At 53.7% G+C, this 19950-nt stretch overlaps 7 protein-coding genes across 7 annotated transcripts; 5 read left to right on the forward strand and 2 right to left on the reverse strand.

Moving 5' to 3' along the window:
• Positions 1–2628: 2628 nt before the first annotated feature.
• ACET3X_008936 (uncharacterized protein) lies at positions 2629–3956 on the forward strand (the record flags this gene model as incomplete). Its single annotated transcript, XM_069455075.1, has 5 exons — positions 2629–2672; positions 2814–2822; positions 2872–3303; positions 3365–3591; positions 3655–3956. The coding sequence occupies 5 exons, from the start codon at positions 2629–2631 to the stop codon at positions 3954–3956; spliced, it is 1014 nt and encodes a 337-aa protein (XP_069303013.1).
• A 2862-nt stretch (positions 3957–6818) lies between these two features.
• ACET3X_008937 (uncharacterized protein) lies at positions 6819–8170 on the reverse strand (the record flags this gene model as incomplete). Its single annotated transcript, XM_069455076.1, has 3 exons — positions 6819–7700; positions 7802–8036; positions 8088–8170. The coding sequence occupies 3 exons, from the start codon at positions 8168–8170 to the stop codon at positions 6819–6821; spliced, it is 1200 nt and encodes a 399-aa protein (XP_069303014.1).
• Positions 8171–8573: 403 nt separating this feature from the next.
• ACET3X_008938 (uncharacterized protein) lies at positions 8574–11518 on the reverse strand. The gene has a single exon (XM_069455077.1). The coding sequence runs from the start codon at positions 11281–11283 to the stop codon at positions 8713–8715; it is 2571 nt and encodes an 856-aa protein (XP_069303015.1). The 5' UTR covers positions 11284–11518; the 3' UTR covers positions 8574–8712.
• Positions 11519–12162: 644 nt separating this feature from the next.
• Positions 12163–12733, forward strand: ACET3X_008939 (uncharacterized protein; the record flags this gene model as incomplete). The annotated part of the gene is made up of 4 exons (XM_069455078.1): positions 12163–12242; positions 12306–12395; positions 12448–12638; positions 12699–12733. 4 exons carry the CDS (start codon positions 12163–12165, stop codon positions 12731–12733), a joined length of 396 nt encoding a protein of 131 aa, XP_069303016.1.
• Positions 12734–13143: 410 nt separating this feature from the next.
• Positions 13144–14058, forward strand: ACET3X_008940 (uncharacterized protein; the record flags this gene model as incomplete). Its single annotated transcript, XM_069455079.1, has 2 exons — positions 13144–13257; positions 13312–14058. The coding sequence occupies 2 exons, from the start codon at positions 13144–13146 to the stop codon at positions 14056–14058; spliced, it is 861 nt and encodes a 286-aa protein (XP_069303017.1).
• A 658-nt stretch (positions 14059–14716) lies between these two features.
• ACET3X_008941 (uncharacterized protein) lies at positions 14717–16177 on the forward strand (the record flags this gene model as incomplete). Its single annotated transcript, XM_069455080.1, has 5 exons — positions 14717–15029; positions 15078–15315; positions 15374–15567; positions 15617–15782; positions 15844–16177. 5 exons carry the CDS (start codon positions 14717–14719, stop codon positions 16175–16177), a joined length of 1245 nt encoding a protein of 414 aa, XP_069303018.1.
• Positions 16178–16589: 412 nt separating this feature from the next.
• ACET3X_008942 (uncharacterized protein) lies at positions 16590–19378 on the forward strand (the record flags this gene model as incomplete). The annotated part of the gene is made up of 2 exons (XM_069455082.1): positions 16590–16797; positions 16845–19378. 2 exons carry the CDS (start codon positions 16590–16592, stop codon positions 19376–19378), a joined length of 2742 nt encoding a protein of 913 aa, XP_069303019.1.
• Between the last annotated feature and the right edge of the window lie 572 nt (positions 19379–19950).

Consider the following 19950-nt stretch of genomic DNA (forward strand, 5'->3'; position numbering starts at 1 on the left):
GAAGATAGTGATGGTGATTTGGGTGAATGGGGGAGAGGAAGGCGGTTGGAGAGAGGGCGCAACGGTATGAGTCTGCCGCGGACAGAAAGCTGAGTTTGAAGCGGAGAATTTCGCGTGCGATAGTCACAAGTCCGCCCTCAGGTGACCGTTGTGACAGTGGGGCATGGCCGTAATCGCGCCCGCGTCAGCGCAGGACTTTCTTTCTTTCGTGAATCTGTCTGCGTATTTGGGTCTTATAATCGACTGACTCCCTTCCCCTCTCACTAGAACCAACACAAACATTCTACTCACGGAAAACAACTACAAACTACCATGACTACCAATCACAAAGTGATATTGGCTAACAAGAGTCCGTGGTCTCTCGACCCTGTCGTCATCGAGCTTCAGTCATGTCCAGCTATACGTGCGCAGGAGATCGCGGAGCTCATGATTCCAGTCCGTATGAGGTTTCTCGACTCCGTCACTGGCACTGTGATTGACGAGTCCAACAAGGACTATGGCGCTAACAAGCACACTTGCCCAACAGTGCCAACTCTGCACGATACGAATGCTCGTCGATTGCACCCGCACTCACTATCAAAAATCTTCAAGATGGACCATTCATGGATTGGAGCCGCGCAATTCTACCCTCCTCTAGCACCTCCTGTTTGCGTTCCGTTAACAAGGCACGCGGATCGTGAAATAACAGCGCGCAGACTGCTGGAGCATTTGGATGATCCACATTATACCGCATACGCAACGACACTCACCTTCCGATCACCTGACATAGACCGATACCTCAGACACTTTGTAGGCAGCAACGAGACTGCAAACACTCTCCCACAGCTGTCGGCCAACATTACTTCGATCATGCATTGCGGTGCTCTTCTTCCTCTGGAAGCGTCAGCTTTGACAAGTAGCAGTACGATACACCTCATTACCGGCGTGCGTGTCTACATCGTATATCCTCCAACGCCACATAACCTGACGACTTTGCAAACATACTTGGTGGACCTCCTTGGAACCCCCGCGCCAAAGCATGCAAGCGTATGCAATGAGTTGCAGGAAGGCATCACCTTTGTTCAGCGCGCCGGCCAAACCGTGACCATACCGCCATTCTGTCCAACAACGATTTTGTCCACAAAGACCAGTGCCGGGGTCATCATCCGCTCGCGTTGCCACGACGACGTGTCAATGCGACTAAAGCAGTTGGAACTTATGACAGCTCAGATTAGGGCTGTACAGCACGTCTGTCAAGAGCTAACGGACGCGTCGTTGGAATACCACACTTTCCAGCTGTACAAAGACGTATTCACGGTTCTGACTGCATCAGAGCCGAGCAATGCTGGCCTCAGGCGGGCTTTGGCCTTGGGAGCTGCCTGGAAAGACAGCAACACTGGTTTCCGGGCTCTGGTGGATGAGTATATCTCACAACCGTCAAGAGAAAATATTCTGAAGAAAGTCCCGCGACTTTGGAACTTGGCTGTGCAGAGCCAGAAGTTTGAGGAGTGTCCAGTCTGCAGGGTGGATCTCAAGGACCTCGGCATGGCGTTCACCGCGCATTTCCAGAAAGAGCACTGGGATAAGCCAGAAGACGATCATCCAATGACGTAGAAGTTGGTATCCGTTCCCGGTGGACTTTTGCAGCAGCCCAGAGAGGGTCGCATGAGAGATGAGATTTCAGTGGCTGAGAAGCGTCGTTATGCTTCAGATCGGGTTCCTCTCGTCGGAGGAAACCGTGGCATCAAATCGCACTTGGTGCTTGAGTGTGGCAGCGGTACGAGGATCAATATGAATGAAGAGAAAAGAGGGTGTGAGGTGGCTGGGCAGCTTGTAGAGCAAGAGGCTGTACGGCGCAGTGATGTGTGACAAAGACAAGTTCGTTGTGATTGGGATCTGCGGCGGATCGGATGCGGAAGCTTTCCGCATCACCTACTTATCATTCGACTTCCATTCGCGACCATGAACACTTCTGGGCCTACATCCTCTTCTGCTTACCAGATACTTGGAGATTTCTATCAATTTGACGCTCAAACAATGCGAGAACTCAATAGCCAAAGCGCCTTTCGGATCCTACAGCTACCATCCCATACGTGAACAAAATTCTGCCGTTCCTACGTGGCTGCGGCGCAGCCATACCGGTACTTGGAGCGGCCCGTCCACAGCCTGGGAACCTTAGATTTCGGCATCCTTCAGCACGTTGAAATCGGAAATATTTCGTTTTGAACTCACGCGCCCGAAGAGCAATTACAAGCATACATAGACGCAAATGAACGCATAACTTTCGACAACAATTCTCCATCCCCGTATGTTAGCTCTACGAGTGCGTTCGACAAGATCATTCGCGGCAAGATCTTCAGGGCGGCCGTGAGAGTCATGTCCAGCATCCGGAGGCCCCATGCAGGCAGCTTGGCCCAGTAAAGAGTGATCTATCTCCATTCCTTGCTAGATACGGTCCACTGCCACAAGCAGCAAGAGAAGTCCGTGTAGGGCGGTCTAGTCGGATGCAAGTGCCCGACCCATGTTGCCACATGCACATGCAGATTGGTTTGGGGCCGTGGAAATTCATATTAAAGCTAGTCGCATACACTGGTTGCTACACACCTATCTGATACCTGCTTATCTTTCTTATTTAACCTCTGTGACGGAATGTATTCCTGCGGTCTTCCAGCCGTTATCCTGGCGTTAGCCAGGTATGTTGAATCCGCTGCGTTGCAGCCCCGGGACCTTCTACAAGACCTACAAGACTAAGCATTGGCAACACTCAAAGATGCAGAAACCAACGGTACACTAGAGAGAAGAACTGGCTGTAACATCCATAATGCCCCTGTCAGGCACAACTGGTAAACAGCGTCATGACAAATTTGACACGTCAGAAGTTGACACTTGCAGGGACTTCATGTCCGCAACGGAGCGCAAAGCGTACAGTAGCGCCGTCAAGTGTATGTACACTTCGCCTTCGAAGTCTGACCCGACATTGGTTCCTGGAGCTCGAACCCGATATGACGATTTCGTCGGACAGCACATCAACCAAACCAGATCCATTCATGGTACTGGAAACTTCTTGAGTTGGCATAGATATTTCGTGCATTCTTTCGAGAATGCATTAAGGGAAGAGTGTGGTTATAATGGCTACCAGCCGTACTGGAATTGGTTTAGTTATCAGGAAAACCTGGGCAAGTCCCCAGTATTCGATGGTTCTGCCACAAGCATGGGCGGGGATGGCTACTACGTCAAGCACAATGGAAGCGCTGGAGGCGGTGGTAAGATTTACTTACCGTCTGGCAACGGTAGAGGCTGCATCAAGAGCGGACCGTTCAAAAAGTAAGTTACTACTAGGTCTCCAGCCTCGAGCGACTCGAGTTACATCTACTGATAACATCAGTTTGCAACTCAACCTTGGACCCCTGAGCCCAACGATGGGCGGAGAAAACAAGTCGGCGTCAGCACTGGGTTGGAATCCGCGCTGCGCAAAGAGAGATCTTACCAATTTTGCATCTGAGAACTGGTTCACTTTCGAAAACCTGTACAACATCACGCTTGGTGCCGCATCTAAAGATATCTTATCTTTCCAAACTGAGCTTCAAGGTCGATTCACGGATGGCTTCCTTGGTTAGTTATTTCCCCTATGGACTGTAGATGGAACAGGTGCTGACTTTATTTGCCCACGTCTAGGTCTTCACGCTTCGGGCCATTATGCCATAGGTGGCGACAGTGGCGACCTCTACAGTAGTGTCAATGACCCTGTTTTCTTCATGCATCACGCGATGCTCGACAGAGTATGGTGGATTTGGCAGGCACTGCACCTAAACCAGGCGAACTCTGTTATGGGGTCGCGTTCTATGTCCGACCCCAATGGCCCGAGGACTACGCTTGACGATACCATCGAGACGAACTGGCTGAATACCCCCAATGTTAAGATTAGCGACGTTATGAGCACTCTCAGTGGAGAGCCTCTGTGCTATATCTATTTGTAGTAAAGCGAGGAGGACGAACAGTGTTTGTATAAGTTTCGGATGATATCAAAAAATGATGTATTTAGACTTGATGCAGCCGATCAGCATTGTGAATAGTTGACGATGATGATTGGTAGCGCACACAACACGCTCACCAGATTAGAGCGCCCCGCAGCCATCTCCAACGTGCTTGGTTGGCCCGATCGTGATATGAGTTTCCAGGTCCCTCCATCTCCGAAACATCACAAGCATTGTGATGATATTCCTCCTCAATACGAACACAGCCTGGAACTCATACACACTGTGTTGGCGTTTCGCGCCTTTTAGCGAGTCGATGTGACCAGATCAGATATGTGGGTTGAGTTAACGCACAATTGAAGAAGCGAAGAGAGCGAGCAGCGGATACTGGTCCGGATTACTGGGCTGAGCACACGATTATCGAAGGGATCGTGATAGCCAGAGCAATTAATTGCTAATTTCGAAGAGAATCCCGGCCCACCGGCCTAACAACTGTATCGCAAGGCGATCTTCCAAACGCCTAGCGATACATGCCAGACCAGCCACGCGGTGATGAAAACGAGGTCGAATTCTCGTATGAATACGGCGATAAGGAAGTTGAAAGAGGTAGAGATTTTCGTGGTGGTGATTTGCATGCTCTCGTCGCTGCTGTCGGGGAAATGTAGGGAGCTGAAGACGACAATGACCGCGTCGATTCCAAAGACGATCGTGGAGAGACGTCGATAGCCGATACAGACGTCGTATTCGACATGTCTGACAGTTCGAAAGCATCCTCTTGTTCTTGCCGCGGTTGGCTTGATTGGATTCCGCCCTTGTGGAACATTTGGTGAAGTTGTAAGAGTTCTGAGAATTGAAACATGATTGCGGTTTCATTCTCGATTTTGCGGAAAAGACGTCGCCTTTTCAAGCTCAACGTCTCCCTTGTAGGACGAAGGTGGCAAGGAAGCGACTCTGAATGCGCGGCTAACGCTGTAGAGGAAGTTAATTATGATTCCAACTCTGGCTGTCGACAATCTCATTTACTAATCCCTTCCGTCAGTCTACTTACACGCCATAAGATTTGTTCACGTCGGTTGTCCGACTCTTCTTGGACGTGTCACATTGTGTCATGTAGCAAGCCTGCGGGAGCTACGTAGGCTTCATGGGCCATGTTGTACGAAAAGTCGAATTCCGGGGAAAACAGCATACGATCTACAACTTCTGTTCGATGCACACTTTGGACATACCCAACCGCAATGAGCTGAACGAATACGATACGCCAGAAGAAGTTCTTGAGATGACCGAAACTGAAGCTAACATATAGCAGCTGTCGCAGAGAAGACTGATCGAAAATGCGAGACGAACAGTACAAACGAGAGCACCTGCACCTGTCATATTTTCATATGAGTTTGTCATGCATGCACCTCATGCATAAGCTGATGATTGTGTGTGGGTTTGCTCTCCACGTGGAATACATCACGGGTAAGCACATCAGGGCCGCAACTTGCCGCTCCCTATACGGCTCGGCCCTGTTCCCCTTTGGGGCATGATTTGCCATCCATACACTTAGTATGATGATACAGCTGACTTCCCCCAATGTGCACTCCTATAACGAGCCAGATGTTCTAACTCCAGAGAGACTTTTTGAGCAGATCTTGCTTGCAACCTCCATGACGATTCCGCCCGCAGTCGGTCGATCGCCTATGATCTTAAGATTCATATAGCTCTATCATCCTCAAGGAAACACGAGCCAAGTACCACTTGAGCGACTAAGCGATGTGTACTGGAATCTTGCCACTTATCATCCGCCCATATCAAGATAGTAGCAAAAGCTTGGACTGGACGTCAGTTGTGCAAACCGCACAATCGGGCGAATAGTACGGTGTACTCGTCTATAGATCCAATCGGTACGTTCGTTTACCGAATGGGTAACTCAATATACGCCACTGTTGCTAGTCAACGCACAATGCGCGATGCGATCAAGAAATATTCTCGAGTACTGTGAAACGGGAGGCAAATGACGTAAAGTAGATAGACAATGGCTATCTCGTACCATGACCTATGGATCAGAAAGGCCACGCATGATAGCAAAACACAAACCGTACGAAGATCAGCAGGACCTTCCATACGAGAGGATTGTCCAAGAGATGCAGACACACCAGTGAATAGGCTGGGTGTGGAAGCGTGCACGAGCCTCGACTGAGGGTATCCCAGCTGAAAGTCTTTTTTTGAAGCATCCGTCAACGTAAGAACTTGGCATATCATGATATCTGTTGTAGGAACACTTCCTTGGGTCCTTTGCATATCAAGGCGCCATCTCCTTGGTAGGCCAGATAATTGGAGAATTGTTCGCTAAGATATTGTACGCAAGGGATACAAGAATGTCAATTTCGGACGGCTGCGGGATCAGATAGCCTTCGATATGCGCGCCAAGGTAGACCGTATCACCCTACGAACAAACAAATCGAGCAAATCACACTCCGAAAGCGTCGATCGGGAGTTGCTGTACAAAGAAGCTCAGCTTTGGTGTTGCACACATCATGTATACCAAACAGAGTCATTGTGATTTGGATGACGACAAACGTAACACAAGAGCTGGCGAATTCCTCCAAGATATAGTTCAGTGTCGCCCACAGTTTGCGTAAAGCGAGCTTCCTCGTACGTGCCCTTAGCGTCGATCAACAGACTACCATGGTCCGAAAGGTCACAAGTAGTACACACAGCGGACAGTGACGATGATCAGATTAGATCGGGTCAATTGAAATGGGGATATCGAAACAAGAACGCAAAGCAAATGCTATGACATGGGAAGAATCTCCGATCTGTGGAGACATCCAATATGGGCCCCGTCATCGACCTCAGCGCATACGCGTACGTCAGAAGCCTTCAAACCTGTTTTTCATCATTTCCACCAACGCGAGATATCTTTTCGTCATCGACAGGAACGATCGACTGCGTAGAAGCACTAGAAGCGATATCGCTCTTAAACTCGACGCCCTCTTCTTGATCATCGGCCTCCCATTTGACATGCTGGCGCAGCCCAACCATAGCTTCAATAACCTGTAGAGCCATTCCATGATTGATCAAGTCCTTCACATGCTGCCATAGCTCGGGATTGAGTGATGCCGCCAAGGTATCGACAACCAGACTCTTCAGTTGTTTCGGAGCATCCTCATCCTTAAAGGCGTGCTTGAAGACAACGCCGACAATGTCATCAGTTGCGACATCTGGACCGTATCCCAGGAGTGTCTGAAGGGGAATACCATGGTCATCAGAATGCATAAGACTGTCAGTCGCAGCATTGTACAGCTGGTTCAGACAGATGCTAGCGAGCTCGTCAAGACCAAGTCGTCTAGCAAGTGTGAAAACAGAGTAGAGTTGCTCAGAGTCCGCGTACATGCTTCGTGCTCGATAGATCCACTGCATAAAACATCTGACAGTCGCCCCCTCTACATCAGGAAGTATCAGACGGTACTGTGCAGCGGCCTTCAAAGCATCTCTCTCGGCTTTCTTAACTTCGGACTTCTGAATTGCGTGGAGCCTTTCGAACAGTTTAGAAACCACAGCTTGTACGGCATGGGGCTTGAGAAGGTCTAATCTCCCTGATAGACTCAGGTCGGGTGGGATCTGTGAAGGCTTCTGAGCCGTCTTCTTAATGTTCTTGGCAGATATTTGGGAGGCCACTTCGTCCATGATGATTTTCTTGACACCCATGAAATATGGAATCAGCGGGTAGTTCTCGTAAGCCTGTTTGATTAGTGGTTTGACCTGAGATGCGTTAGCTGAATTCAGTTGAGGGTGTGCATTTGATTGAGCGCGTGGAACAAGGCATTTGTCGTAAACACCCAAGTTGCGCTCATGGCACATACCTGTTGTTCTAAGTGTTTGTCTTCAAAATCCTTCTGAGTACACTCGGGATATACGAAGGCTGCGACTTTCTCACGGAATGCCTCGGCCTTTGCAAACTGCGTCCTAGCCGACTTTGCCTTCTCGAATTGACCTTGGAGCTGCTTGCTGTGAACGCACAAAAGCTCCTCATGCACAGTAAGCTTGGTTTTGAGGTCGGGCCCACATTCGATGGTGATGGGGGTCTGCATGAGCATCCTAGTGGACTACGTTATTATAATAACGCGCTAACTTTCGAAGTTATCTTACTGTGGCGGGTGGAAATCGGCTGCACCCGAGATGTGCGGGTATGGCTTGAAGTTCGCGGCGTTGTCCATCTTCGGTGGCTCCATGGAGACACTTGAGCGATCAATACTGCTTGTGGGCAGAGTTGAAGTACGAGACGGCGTTGCCGATGGAGTTGAAGTCGTGGATAGGTCCACCTCGGACTCATGAGACACTGCCATGGATAGTTGATTGTTTGTTGTAAGAGAGTGAGAAGGTAGAAAGGTATGAGAGCCGGGGAGTTAAACAAGATGGCTTCGTTGGAGCTATATAGGCCAAGTGGAGCACTTCGATAGGATCGTCTCTCACCTCAACGTGAGAGAGCTTTGGCCAAGTGGAGCACTTCGATAGGATCGTCTCTCACCTCAACGTGAGAGAGCTTTGGCCAAGGGTCCAAAAGAAGCAGGCCAAAGGTGAAAGTAGCTTCGACATGGCCTTGAATATCAGTCTGTCCAGGGAATAGCGTTGGATGGGATGAGAAAATTTAATATTCGGCGGTGAAATACCGCACCAATGTATGTAATGGTATCAAAGTCTACTCAAAATCAACGCTTGCTCCTCGCCCACGCCGTGATCTGTCATCCATATCCTTGGCCGTCCGAAGAGATTACTACATCTTCCTGCGTTTGCTCGCCGTGGGTTGGTCCTCGTCCTCAACTGAAGGCGTGCCTTCATTTCCCACGCGTCCACTGTCCCTCTCTACGTCTCTCCATGTACTGACCAGACCTTGGACAGTCTGAAACATGTCCCTCGCATCGCTCACCACACCTTCTTCTCCAGGATTGAACATGACCGCGTTGACGAACATGCGCATCAGTTCCTTCTCCAGCTGCGCAGCATTGACAATTGCCTTTGGAGGCACGTTATCTGCCGTGATGGGCAGCTCGACAAAGCCTCCTGTTGCACCACCAGGACTACCAGTAGGGTTATCGGACGCTGCCGCGGCTGCTGCCACTTGCTTTGAACCTGTTGCGATAGCCTTTTTTATGGAAGAGAGATCCGTGGGGCGCTTGATAATGTCGTAGTAGCCTTCAGCATCTTTTGCACGCACAGCCGTATTGAAAGTCGAAGCATGTTTGTGCGAATTGATGTCGTACATCATGGGTGCCGTCGTACGGGCAAAGTTCCGTGGTGCGAGAAGAGTCTTGGGTGGGCCTGGCGTGCTAAAAGACGTCTCTTCAGTCTCCTCGAGGGAAGCTTCGCGGGCAGTGCGTTTTCGACGAGTCGAAAATGATGCCGAGGTAGGAGCTGCTCCCCGTCGGCGCGTGGACATGTGCGACGGTGTCTCGAAGGAACCTTCCTCGTCTACGGGCTCGACTGAGGTTCCGCGCTCTGACTTGATGCGGTGGCCAGCTTGCGATTCATTGTCTGCGGCTATTGTATCGGTGTGAGAGAGAATGGACTGGCTTCTACTCCGATCGCGCACAGAGCCACCTGCTCGAGACGAGGCAATACTGCCAGGTCTCGTTCGTTTCGCAGGCGCCTTTCTCCGTGAGCGGCCAGAACGAGACTCGGGCTCCAGCAAAGAGTCTTCTTCCTGGTCGTGGGACAATTTTGAATTTCGTGGTGTCTCCACGTCCATTGCAGACTCGTGTTCCGTCTCTTTCCCTTTGCCCTTTACTCGAGGCTTGCGCTGCGCCTTTGCCTTTGGTGGTGTCTGTTTCGGTTCAATGAGGGGCGGAACATCGTCGAGAGGCAGCACCTCCGGGCGCGGGCTTGCAGGAGTGCCAGGCGGTCCCGTGAAACTGGATCGCTTCCAGAGACTCTTTGCGGATACTGGAGTCGCTAGAGAGCTATGCGGTGAGCGTGCATTGATGGGCGTGGAGACAGATTGTCTCGCCTGGATGACAAGAGGATGCATCTGCGGTGCGCCTGGCCTGCCAGTACTGGGAGTGTGTACGCTTGCTCTCGATGGTTGTCTGTTGGCAGCAGGTGTAGATACCTGAGGATATTGTTGGGGCACGGCGGCCTGATGGTGAACGCGCGACGGGTCTTGAGGTGCAACCTGGAACGGTGGAAGCATGAAGCCTGCTTGGGGCGGCGGCTGAGGCATCTGCGGTTGCAATGGATGATATGGCTGGTGTCCGGAAGAAGGGTGGAGGGGTTTCTGCTGTTGCTGACCAGGGTGAACTCCGGGAGAGTGAGGCCCCGAGGGCTGCTGCAGAGGGTATTGCTGAGGTTGCCCGGGATATTGCAACTGTGACCCTGGGTGGCCATACGGAGGTATTCCATTCGGCGCATAGCTCTGAACTGGCTGGGGCTGCAAGGGAGGCCCTGGCGACGGCGGTTGCGAGGGGAGGCCCGCTGGCTGAGGTTGTATATTCTGGGGAATCGGAGGGGCGTTCGGATGGGGTGCGGCGGTGTACTTTGGGTGCGGCTGTGGTGTTTGCTGGAACCGCGGCGGTGGTGCTAGCGGCTGGTTGGAATTTGGCTGTGGAGTAGAGGGTGTGCGTCGTCCGTCGGAGGAGGGGTGCTTGATGCGTTGAGAAGGAGAAGGCTGTGCGTTGAGGGGTGGTGGCGCGGAACCCGGTTGTTGTTGTTGTGAAGGGTCTGGGGAAGGCGCGATGGAGGATCCACCTCGTGTGCCATTCTGGACTGGCGATGGACTGGCAATGGGCTGCAGGGCTTTTGGCGCAAGCTGCGGCGACTTGGTAGGCAGCTGAGGGCTTCGCGATGCTGGAGTGCGGCCGCTGGACCTCTCGCGCAACTGGTCGTCCCACTCGCCGCGCTCGATGCCCGCAATCTCGCGCTGCAGCCTCTCGTAGCGCTCCTCTTCCAGTCTGATCTGCTCCGTGATCTCGTAGCGATAGGACGCGTACAGCTTGGTGACGAGCTTTGGTATCAGGTGCTGGTGCTGCAGCGACTCCTGGACCGTGGGCAGGCTTGGGCTATGCCTCTTTCTCTTGCCCGAGCCGGCGACGTCCCCGTTCTGGTGGCCATCGCTGTCGCCGCCGCCGTGCTCGTACTCTATCTCCCTCCTCAGACGCTCCAGGTAGAAGTTGCGCAGGGCATCGGGGCTGAGGCGGCCGGCCTGGAAGTACTTGTGGGCGGTGATGTCCGGGTGTTTCTTCAGCAGGTCGGAAATCCTGCCGAAGACGGCGGGCGCGACGCCGTAGGCATGGAGGCACTGGAACAGCAGCAGCGACTCGAGGTTGGTGTAGGCGGAGAGGCTAGTCGTCATCCCCCAGGCGTCTGCAGCGCGAGGGCGAGGGCGAGGGCGAGAGCGAGAGCGATGGGCGGCCTGGGGCCGAAGGGGAGCCACGGCTGCTGTGTCGGGGGAGGGAGACGGTCGACTGCAGCAGGTCTAGGGCATGGCATGCGACTCGACGAGACGGACGCGGTCGGGGCGGCGAGATGGAGCGAGATGGACGGGCGCGGTGGGGGGTGGACGGGGGAGATTGTCGCAAATTGTCGTCGGTGGTTTCGCAGTCTCGCAGCCCAGCCGCCTGAAGCTGACGGCTACTTGGGCGGAGGGGGCTGCCCCTGGCCTCGCCCAATCAGCGGCCTCGCGCCTCACGTCGCCTTCACGCCAGCGCGGGGCCAGACTCGACAAAAGGGCGGGACCTTTACCAGCGCGTCTACTGCGATGCTTTCGGCAAGCTTCGTGATGCTCTCGTCTACCGTTTACACGAGCAGACGCGACGCTGACGTCGCGCCGTCGTTGTGCACCCGCAGCTCGTCGGCCATTCTTCGTCGGGCTTCGGGAGCTGCGGCGCATCCAAACTCTCCTTCCTCGCAGCTCCACATGCGATCTACGCCCAAATTAGCTTGGGGGCATAGGCGTCCCCTTTTCCTGACATTGCAATCGTCCTTCCATCTCTAATCCAGGGCTGCCATATTATGCTCCCTCCCTCCCCATCCCAGCGCTGGCTGAGTTGAATGAAACATTTTTGATCTGCTGAGCCACCGGCCGACTCTTGTCCCATCTTGTTGCAGCCCATAAAGATAGCCACTCCTCCCCGACCCTTCTTCACGCCGCCTGCATCCTGCATCTTGCCTCTTGCTTGCATAACCTGTTGCTGTCCCTTTGCACACACACACATCACCCCCACCCCCTATCATGACTTCCTCCTACCCTGCACAGTCTGTCGCCATGGAGGACCCAGACCAAGGCTGGAAGCCAAACAACCGCCCTCAATCGTGAGCTCTCCCGGCGCTAGCATACGTAGCTCCCGCCTGTCTGAGACTGACCACGCCCTGTAGCACGGTAGCGCGCAACTTCATGTCAGAGCTCGACAGCCTGTTCAACCTGGACGGAGGGCTCGAGAACCTGGACAAGACGGTCCTTGAAAAGTACGCTCCTGCCATCTTCACCGCTACCCAGAGCCGGCTGACAGGCGCGCAGGAAGCAGGCAGTCACGACGCAGACCAAGGAGCTCGAGGCCCTCGAGGCAAGGCTCAAGGCCGCCGAAGAGCGCCTGAACCAGGCAAAGAGCAACTCGCCACCAGCCAAGCGCGACACGCACAGCGAACAAGACAGCGCGCGGTTACAAGGGGCCGCCAGCCCCCTTGCCCAAAAGACGCAAAACATGCCAGGTGCGCTACCAGAGACACCGACTCCTACATCGACTACCAGTGCTGACTATGTCCTGGTAGAGCGGCCCCTCTCCGCCAAGCCTGACACGGCTTAGTTCTACCTCCTACACAACGATACCACGATACCCCCGGCACTGCGCCCACATCCAATACACTGCTTCATCTTTGTGCCTGGGAGGGCTGCATTTTTCTCGACACGGGGCATATATCTTTTCTAATTGACCACGGCGTCTTTATTTCTGGCGTCTTCATTTCTGGCTGGCGCCATCTTGTTCTTAGTCGCTCAGCGTCCGGCCGCTTGTGTGCTGCATGTCTCTCTTTGGATTGTTTAGCTGCAAATGCTACAGAACCTCCATCATCTTTCCATCCCTTCTCCTGTCGTGTTCTGCTCTGTTTCGGTTATGTGCCACTAACTCCGTAGCTTCGTGCACAGGCCTGGTAGCCTCGTAGCACACTAACCGACATACGCATCTTTTACGTCGCAATCTCACCAGGGCCCAGCAACATGGACGGCGTGACCGAGGCAGCTCTGATCAAAATATTCGACAAGCTCGTATCAGAACATGTCATTCAATACGGGCCCCATGAGTCGATCAACGTGGTGGACGAAGGTTACCCTGTAAGCTAGTCCAAGTGTTCCCGAAAGCCATACCCGTACTTATGCCACATCAAGATGGAGTTCCGCATCTGCCCAGCACTAGCTACGAAACCTCACACGGTGGGCGCTACCAATCATGCCTTCAACCAATCGCGAAAACTAGGCCCAGGAAGCGACATGTTCTGCCCAGACGAGCGACTTGTAATCACTCAAGTCAACGGAACGCACGACCTAGCACTGAACCTTTTCTGTGTCGACCGACCGCAATTGCTGATGACGACCCTGGACTCGTACAAACGTCAACACGAAGCTCTTGATGTAGACGACTTTACCGTCATGCTTGAAGTTTTGCGAAAGCTCCCAAACATGTATGTCATCTTCAACTGTGGTGAGAGGGGTGGATGCAGTAGGGTGCACAAGCATCTCCAGGGCTTGAAAGGGCCCCCGCATGCTTTCGATCATGTCATCTCTTCTCTTCACGACCCGTCCGAGAAAGTACCGTTTCAGTTCCTCATCCATGACTTCACGCCTGGCTTCAAGGACACTTCAGCCTCAACCGTTCTCGATGCCTACCACGCGCTTCTATCGCAGTATCCCTCGTCTGCGGGAACGGACGGAGATGAAACACCTCCACACAACGTCGTCATGTGGGCTGACAGTCTCATGGTCATTCCACGTCGGACAGGTACCACGGAAGGAGCAAGTGCAAATGCCGGAGGCATGCTGGGAAGTGTTTGGGTAACAGGACAAGAGCATGTGGACAAATGGTCCAAGGTCGGCTACGCAAATGTATTGAGGGAGTTGGGTGTTGCACGTTCCTGAGAGAGCGCCATGGTCTTACTTGCATGCCGTGAATTCGAGCAAGTTGTTACTAAGGCGCATGTGAACCACAGCGTGGCTGCTCAACTTGCATCCTCCTTCCCATTCCAGACCTTCGCTTCGCACCAGATACTCACCATACTGGAGCACGTCAACTCACTAACAAACACCACGAGATCACGTACCTGGCACTATCCAGGCCTCGGATTTGGCCTATCTAGTAGCCAAGACAAGCCAGCATAGTCCCCGAAACGTGCACCTGCCTAATGCGACAAGCTAAAACCACCCGCACCAATCACCCCTTGTTCCCCACGACGACAAGAATACATGCCAAGCCGTTCAGTAAATTAAGTCGCCTACCAGATCCTCATGTCGACCTCCGACGCCATTCGTATACCAATCTCCCGCGCTTGCATCATCTACAATGGGCTCTTTCGAGCGTACATCTCCCGTGCTTGCAGCAGGTCGACCGGGAGCATGGGCTGAGTACCTGCCTAATCAATGCGACACTTGAGGGTGACAAGGACGACGGCGTCTGTGGTGCTAGGTACGGGATGGGAAGGTCAATCATGGACGGGTGCGACTGCTACACGGCATAAAAGGAAGCGCTTTCCTCATACCACACGGCACTGCACGGGATTCATCGCATCCATCATTCATCATGAAGTCCACCCTCCTTGCTTCAGCGCTGCTTCTTTCTTCTACGGCGCTTGGCACTGTCGTTCCCAGGGCGGGCAAGAAGGTTGATTATAGTGGCTTCAAGGTCCTCCGCGTGTCTAGCACCGACGCTGTCAAGGAAGAGATTGAGAACTTGGCTGCGCACGTCCTTAACCCGGGCACATCCACCGAGTTGGACGTTGTCGTTTCGCCCGAGAATGTCGATGCCCTGACTGCATTGGTCGCCGAGAGCAAGGTGCTGAACGAGGATGTTGGCGCAGCTCTTGCAGAGGAAGGCGAGATGAGCGTTTACGCTGGTTTGTAACAAGCACACGTCTGCAATGCCGAGTATTGACCATTCGCAGTTCCCAGCGAGACTTGGTTCACAGCCTATCACCCATATGCCGACCATCTTCAGTTCCTTCGGGATCTACAAGCTGGGTACACTGGCCAGTCCGAAATCTACACTGTTGGCACCTCTGTCCAAGGACGAGCCCTGACTGGTATCCACATCTGGGGTAGCGGTGGAAAGGGCTCAAGGCCTGCTGTCGTCATTCACGGCAACGTCCACGCAAGGGAGTGGATCACTTCCATGACCACCGAGTACGTAGCTCATTTGTACCATGAGTGCACCACGCATGTGCTAACTCTACACTCTCAGGTACTTTGCGTGGCAGCTACTTACCAAGTACGGTTCAGACGCGACCATTAAATCGCTTGTCGACAAGTTTGATTTTTACATCACACCCATTGTGAACCCAGACGGGTTCGTCTACTCGCAAACAACCGACCGTCTCTGGCGCAAGAACAGACAAACTGTCAGCGGTAACACGTGTGTTGGTCGGGATATCAACCGTAGGTTCTGTGACAGAATCTTGACTGAAGCCTCTGACACGCTTGATAGGTAACTGGCCATACAAGTGGGAAGTAGCAGGCGGTGCTTCGACAAACCCTTGCGCGGAGACATACAAGGGCGTAGCAGCTGGCGACGCGCCCGAGAACCGGGGCATCAAAACGCAAATTGACCAGCTCAGGGCGTCGCGGGGCATCCGCCTCTATCTCGATGTGCAGTACGTCCCGACTTTGTTGATGGCGGAGGTGGCCAAGTCAGCTTGCTAATTACAGCTCCAGCTCATACGGTCAATACATTCTATGGCCCTACGGCTACGACTGCAGCCTGCGCGCCGAGAATGACGCACAGCATCGCTCCATCGCAACGCGTGCTCAGTCGGCTATCCGCGCGGTGTCGGGCACTGCGTACACGATTGGCCCCAGCTGCTCGACGTTGTATGCCACGACTGGTTCTTCGACTGATTACACCGATGTGCAGGGTAATGCCACCTACTCGTACACGTATGAGCTGAGGGACACGGGTTCCTTCGGCTTCTCGCTGCCGGCGAACCAGATCAGGCCGACTGTGCTGGAGACTTGGGCTGGTGTTGCTAGTATGCTGAGGGATGCTTAGAGAGGCATGGCCTTGTATTCAGAGAAGCATAACGGAGGCCGAGCTTTTTCATGATGAAAGTAGATATTGAGATGGTACGAATACATCATGACAAGACAATGTGGGAAATAGTTGTCAGCAAGCAGAGAGATGGCTCCAGGTAGCCAGCCGTGACAAGGACCTGGACGTGATTTGACACCATGGCCAAGATGCTTCTGGCGCTGCAAACATTGACAGTGTGCCCTCGATGCGATTCCAGAATTTGAGCGTTTCGTACCAGTGCAGCTGCAAACGTAATTTCTAGGAGATGATGTGATGTGGTATCAAGAGTGAAGCAATGACGCGTGGGCTACATGCTGGCCGACGCGCACGTGCGTCAACCCCGCCGCCCCATGTCAACACCAACGGATTCGTGACTAAACAGGGCGCCAATATGGCAACACTCCAGCGCGAGCGCGTCGAACACGCGTTGAACGAGCTGCTGGTGCGCATCGTGCCCGAAGACGCCAACGATGACGAAGAAGCGGCCAACCAGCGGTTCGAGGATGCGTACGACTTTGCCATGGACGCGCTGACCGAGGCGGGAGACGGCTCACTCGTGCCCGATGTGCAGCACATTGCAAGCCTGATTGACGGCAAGGGTATGTGGGTGTGAATAGCGGAACCATAGTCAGCTAATTCGCGGCAGTCTCGGGTCCGCTCAACGACCAGCGCAAGAGCGCGCGCCTCCACAACCTCCTCGCCCGCCTCGAGACGCAGACGGTGCTGGACCAGAAATGGCGCATGCTGTACTTTCTCTACAACCTGTCGCCCAACACCAAGGCCTCTCCAGACGCCCGGCCGCCCGTCCACGACGCGCGTGGCTTGTCGCGCGAGCCCACGACGCCCTCGAAACGCCAGAGCGTCGCTGCCTCGTCGCATGCCTTGCAGGACGCGTTTGCAAAGCCCGGCCTCGCGCAGTTGCCCCTCAACGCCGGCTCGCCAAAAGCACCGCCATCCGCCCGCCCATTGGCAACGGCCGACAAGCCAGAGAGGCGACGAGAGAGGCGCCCGGACACGGCCAAGGACCAGCAGCAGGCGAATCGAGGCCATGTGGACAGGGCAGAAATGGGACCCTCGGAGCCAACGCTGCTGCGAGAGCTGCCCTTTACGCTGCAAGGCTACTCGGCGACCAACCTCACCTTCCCCCTGTCGACGGCGCTCAAGCTCCCTTCGACGCTGCCGGTTCCCATGGTCAGCCTGTTGCATACCCTCGCCGAGCCTGCCATACTGTACAAAGGCCTAGCCGAGTTCGTCGAGGCAAGCGATGGCGGTCTCATTGAGCAAAGCTTCCGCGCGGCTCTAGCCAAGGAGCTGAGGGCATACCTCGGGCTCGTTGCAACCCTCGAGGGACAGATCAAGAGAGCACTGGCACAATTCGGCGACGCGCCAACGCAACAAGGCGCCAGCAAGGCCGGCGTCACTCTCAAGAGATGCGTCATCTGGACACGAGAACCAACCATGGGCTTGCGGCTGATGAGCCTCATGGTCGAAGAATCCAAGAGCAAGAAGGGTGGCGAGCTGATAGCCCTGATCCATTCCTTCTCTCTCAACCACGGCGATCCGTATGTCATGGGCTTTGCCGAGCGCCTCCTCTCCGACGTCACACGGCCATTCTACGATATGCTCCGCCAATGGGTCTATGATGGAGAGCTTGCTGATCCCTTTGGCGAGTTCTTCGTCTCCGAACAGAGCGAAGACGACATTCTCGAGGCCAATGGAAACGAGGGCAAAGGAGGCGCTACGAGCGTCTGGGAAGACAAGTACAGATTGAACGACAAGATGGTCCCTACCATTGTAACCGACGACTTTGCCAAAAAGGTCTTCCTGATCGGCAAGACGCTCAACTTCATTCGCTATGGGTGCGGAGACGCAGCATGGGTCGACAAGTACTCCAAGGAAGCCTCAAAGGAACTACAGTACGGCGACACAGCCAATCTCGAGCGCTCCATCGGCGACGCCTACAAGACCACCATGGCCCGCCTCATTGACTTGATGGCGAACAAGTTCAAGCTCTTTGATCATCTCCAGGCTCTCAAGCAATATATGCTCCTGGGCGCTGGTGATTTCATCGCTGTCCTCATGGAATCGCTATCGTCCAACCTCGACCGGCCAGCCAACACACAATACCGGCACACCCTTACGGCTCAGCTCGAGCATGCCGTCCGAAACTCAAATGCCCAGTTTGACACTTCAGACGTCCTACGCCGCCTCGACTCCCGCATGCTGGAGCTGTCGCACGGCGAGATTGGATGGGACGTCTTCACCCTCGAATACAAGATTGATGCTCCCGTTGATGTCATCGTCACGCCGTTTGGCTCCAAGCAATACCTCAAAGTTTTCAACTTTCTCTGGCGTGTCAAGCGTGTCGAGTTTGCTCTTGGTTCCACGTGGCGTCGGTGCATGACTGGTGCTCGCGGCGTTCTCGGTACCGTAGCCGATAAAGTCGGATCGGATTGGAAGAAAGCGCGCTGTGCAATGGCTGAGATGATTCATTTCGTCAATCAGTTGCAGCACTACATTCTCTTCGAGGTCATTGAATCATCGTGGATTGATCTACAGGGTGCGCTCAACAAGCCGGAAAGCACGCTCGACGACATGATCGAAGCTCATGCCATCTACCTCAACAATATCACGCGGAAAGGACTCCTTGGGAGTTCAAGCATCGACTTTACTGGTCAGCTCCATGAGCTGTTGAAGACTATGTTGGCATACAAGGATGCAGTAGACGGCTTGTACTCCTTTTCTGTCGCAGAGTTCACCCGCCGCCAAGAGCATGCGGCCAAGATCGAAACACGCACGGCAGCAGGGCGCTGGGGTCTGTCTGAGAAGGATAGCTCGTCGGCAGATCCTTTTTCACGATCGCACTCGCGTGCAGCATCTCGCCAAGATGATTCGCCCTTCCCACCACCTCTGCTCAAGATCGGCATGACAGGCTCGGCCGAGGATGATGTCTTGCCAGCATTACAAAAGCGTCTTAGTCAGTTGACGGAAGACTTCCGAGCCAGAATCAGCATCTTGCTGGGGGATCTGGTACACTCGCCTGATGGCGAACTGAAGATGCTGGCTGTCAATATCAACTTCAACGACGTTTACAAGCCAGAGCGGAGACGGAGAAAAGGTTCCCAGAGATCCAAAGAGAAGGAGAAGGAAACGCCGAGGGTTGCACCTGCAGCAGCGTAATGCGATAGAGAATAGTTTGTTTGAAGCGATATTTGATACCCGGGCATTGTGATACTGCGTCATAATGCACCTGTCTCTCCCTAGTTGATATCAGTAAGCACCTTGCGAATCGTAGCAAATGTGACTGCGAAACAACTCAGCTTGTCGGGTAGGACACTGTAACCATCTGGAGCACACCGCTTTGCTGGTAAACAACACAGCGGAACCGGCATCATGCCGTTCAAGGTCCAAATCAAGCTTCGTGGCGCTGAGCGGGCCGCGCCTTTCAAGGCTTGGGTATGTGACGCTTGGCTCTAGTGGGTACTGCGAATCTCGGATTAAAACGTGGTCAGCGTCCAGAACCAGGAGTATCTCTCGGCCGAGATGATGTGCTGCAGGGATGCTTGGCTGCGTCATCCATACACAACACCTATCAACACTGGGACTGACGTCTTCGAGCGCAATGACGCGCTTCGTGTTATGCAGACAGGGAAGCTTTTACAACCATCAGAATCAGATCGACGTTGAGCAAATTACACCAACTTCATGTCTAGTTTGTTTTGATTCGTACGAAGAGGCCCACTGCAGCATGT

This window comes from Alternaria dauci, chromosome 9, assembly GCF_042100115.1.
Source record: "Alternaria dauci strain A2016 chromosome 9, whole genome shotgun sequence".
Classification (NCBI taxonomy): Eukaryota; Fungi; Ascomycota; class Dothideomycetes; order Pleosporales; family Pleosporaceae; genus Alternaria; species Alternaria dauci.

Excerpts from the sequence above, each read along its gene's own strand:
- ACET3X_008938 (XM_069455077.1), bottom strand. The coding sequence starts at position 11,283 with ATGACGACTAGCCTCTCCGCCTACACCAACCTCGAGTCGCTGCTGCTG.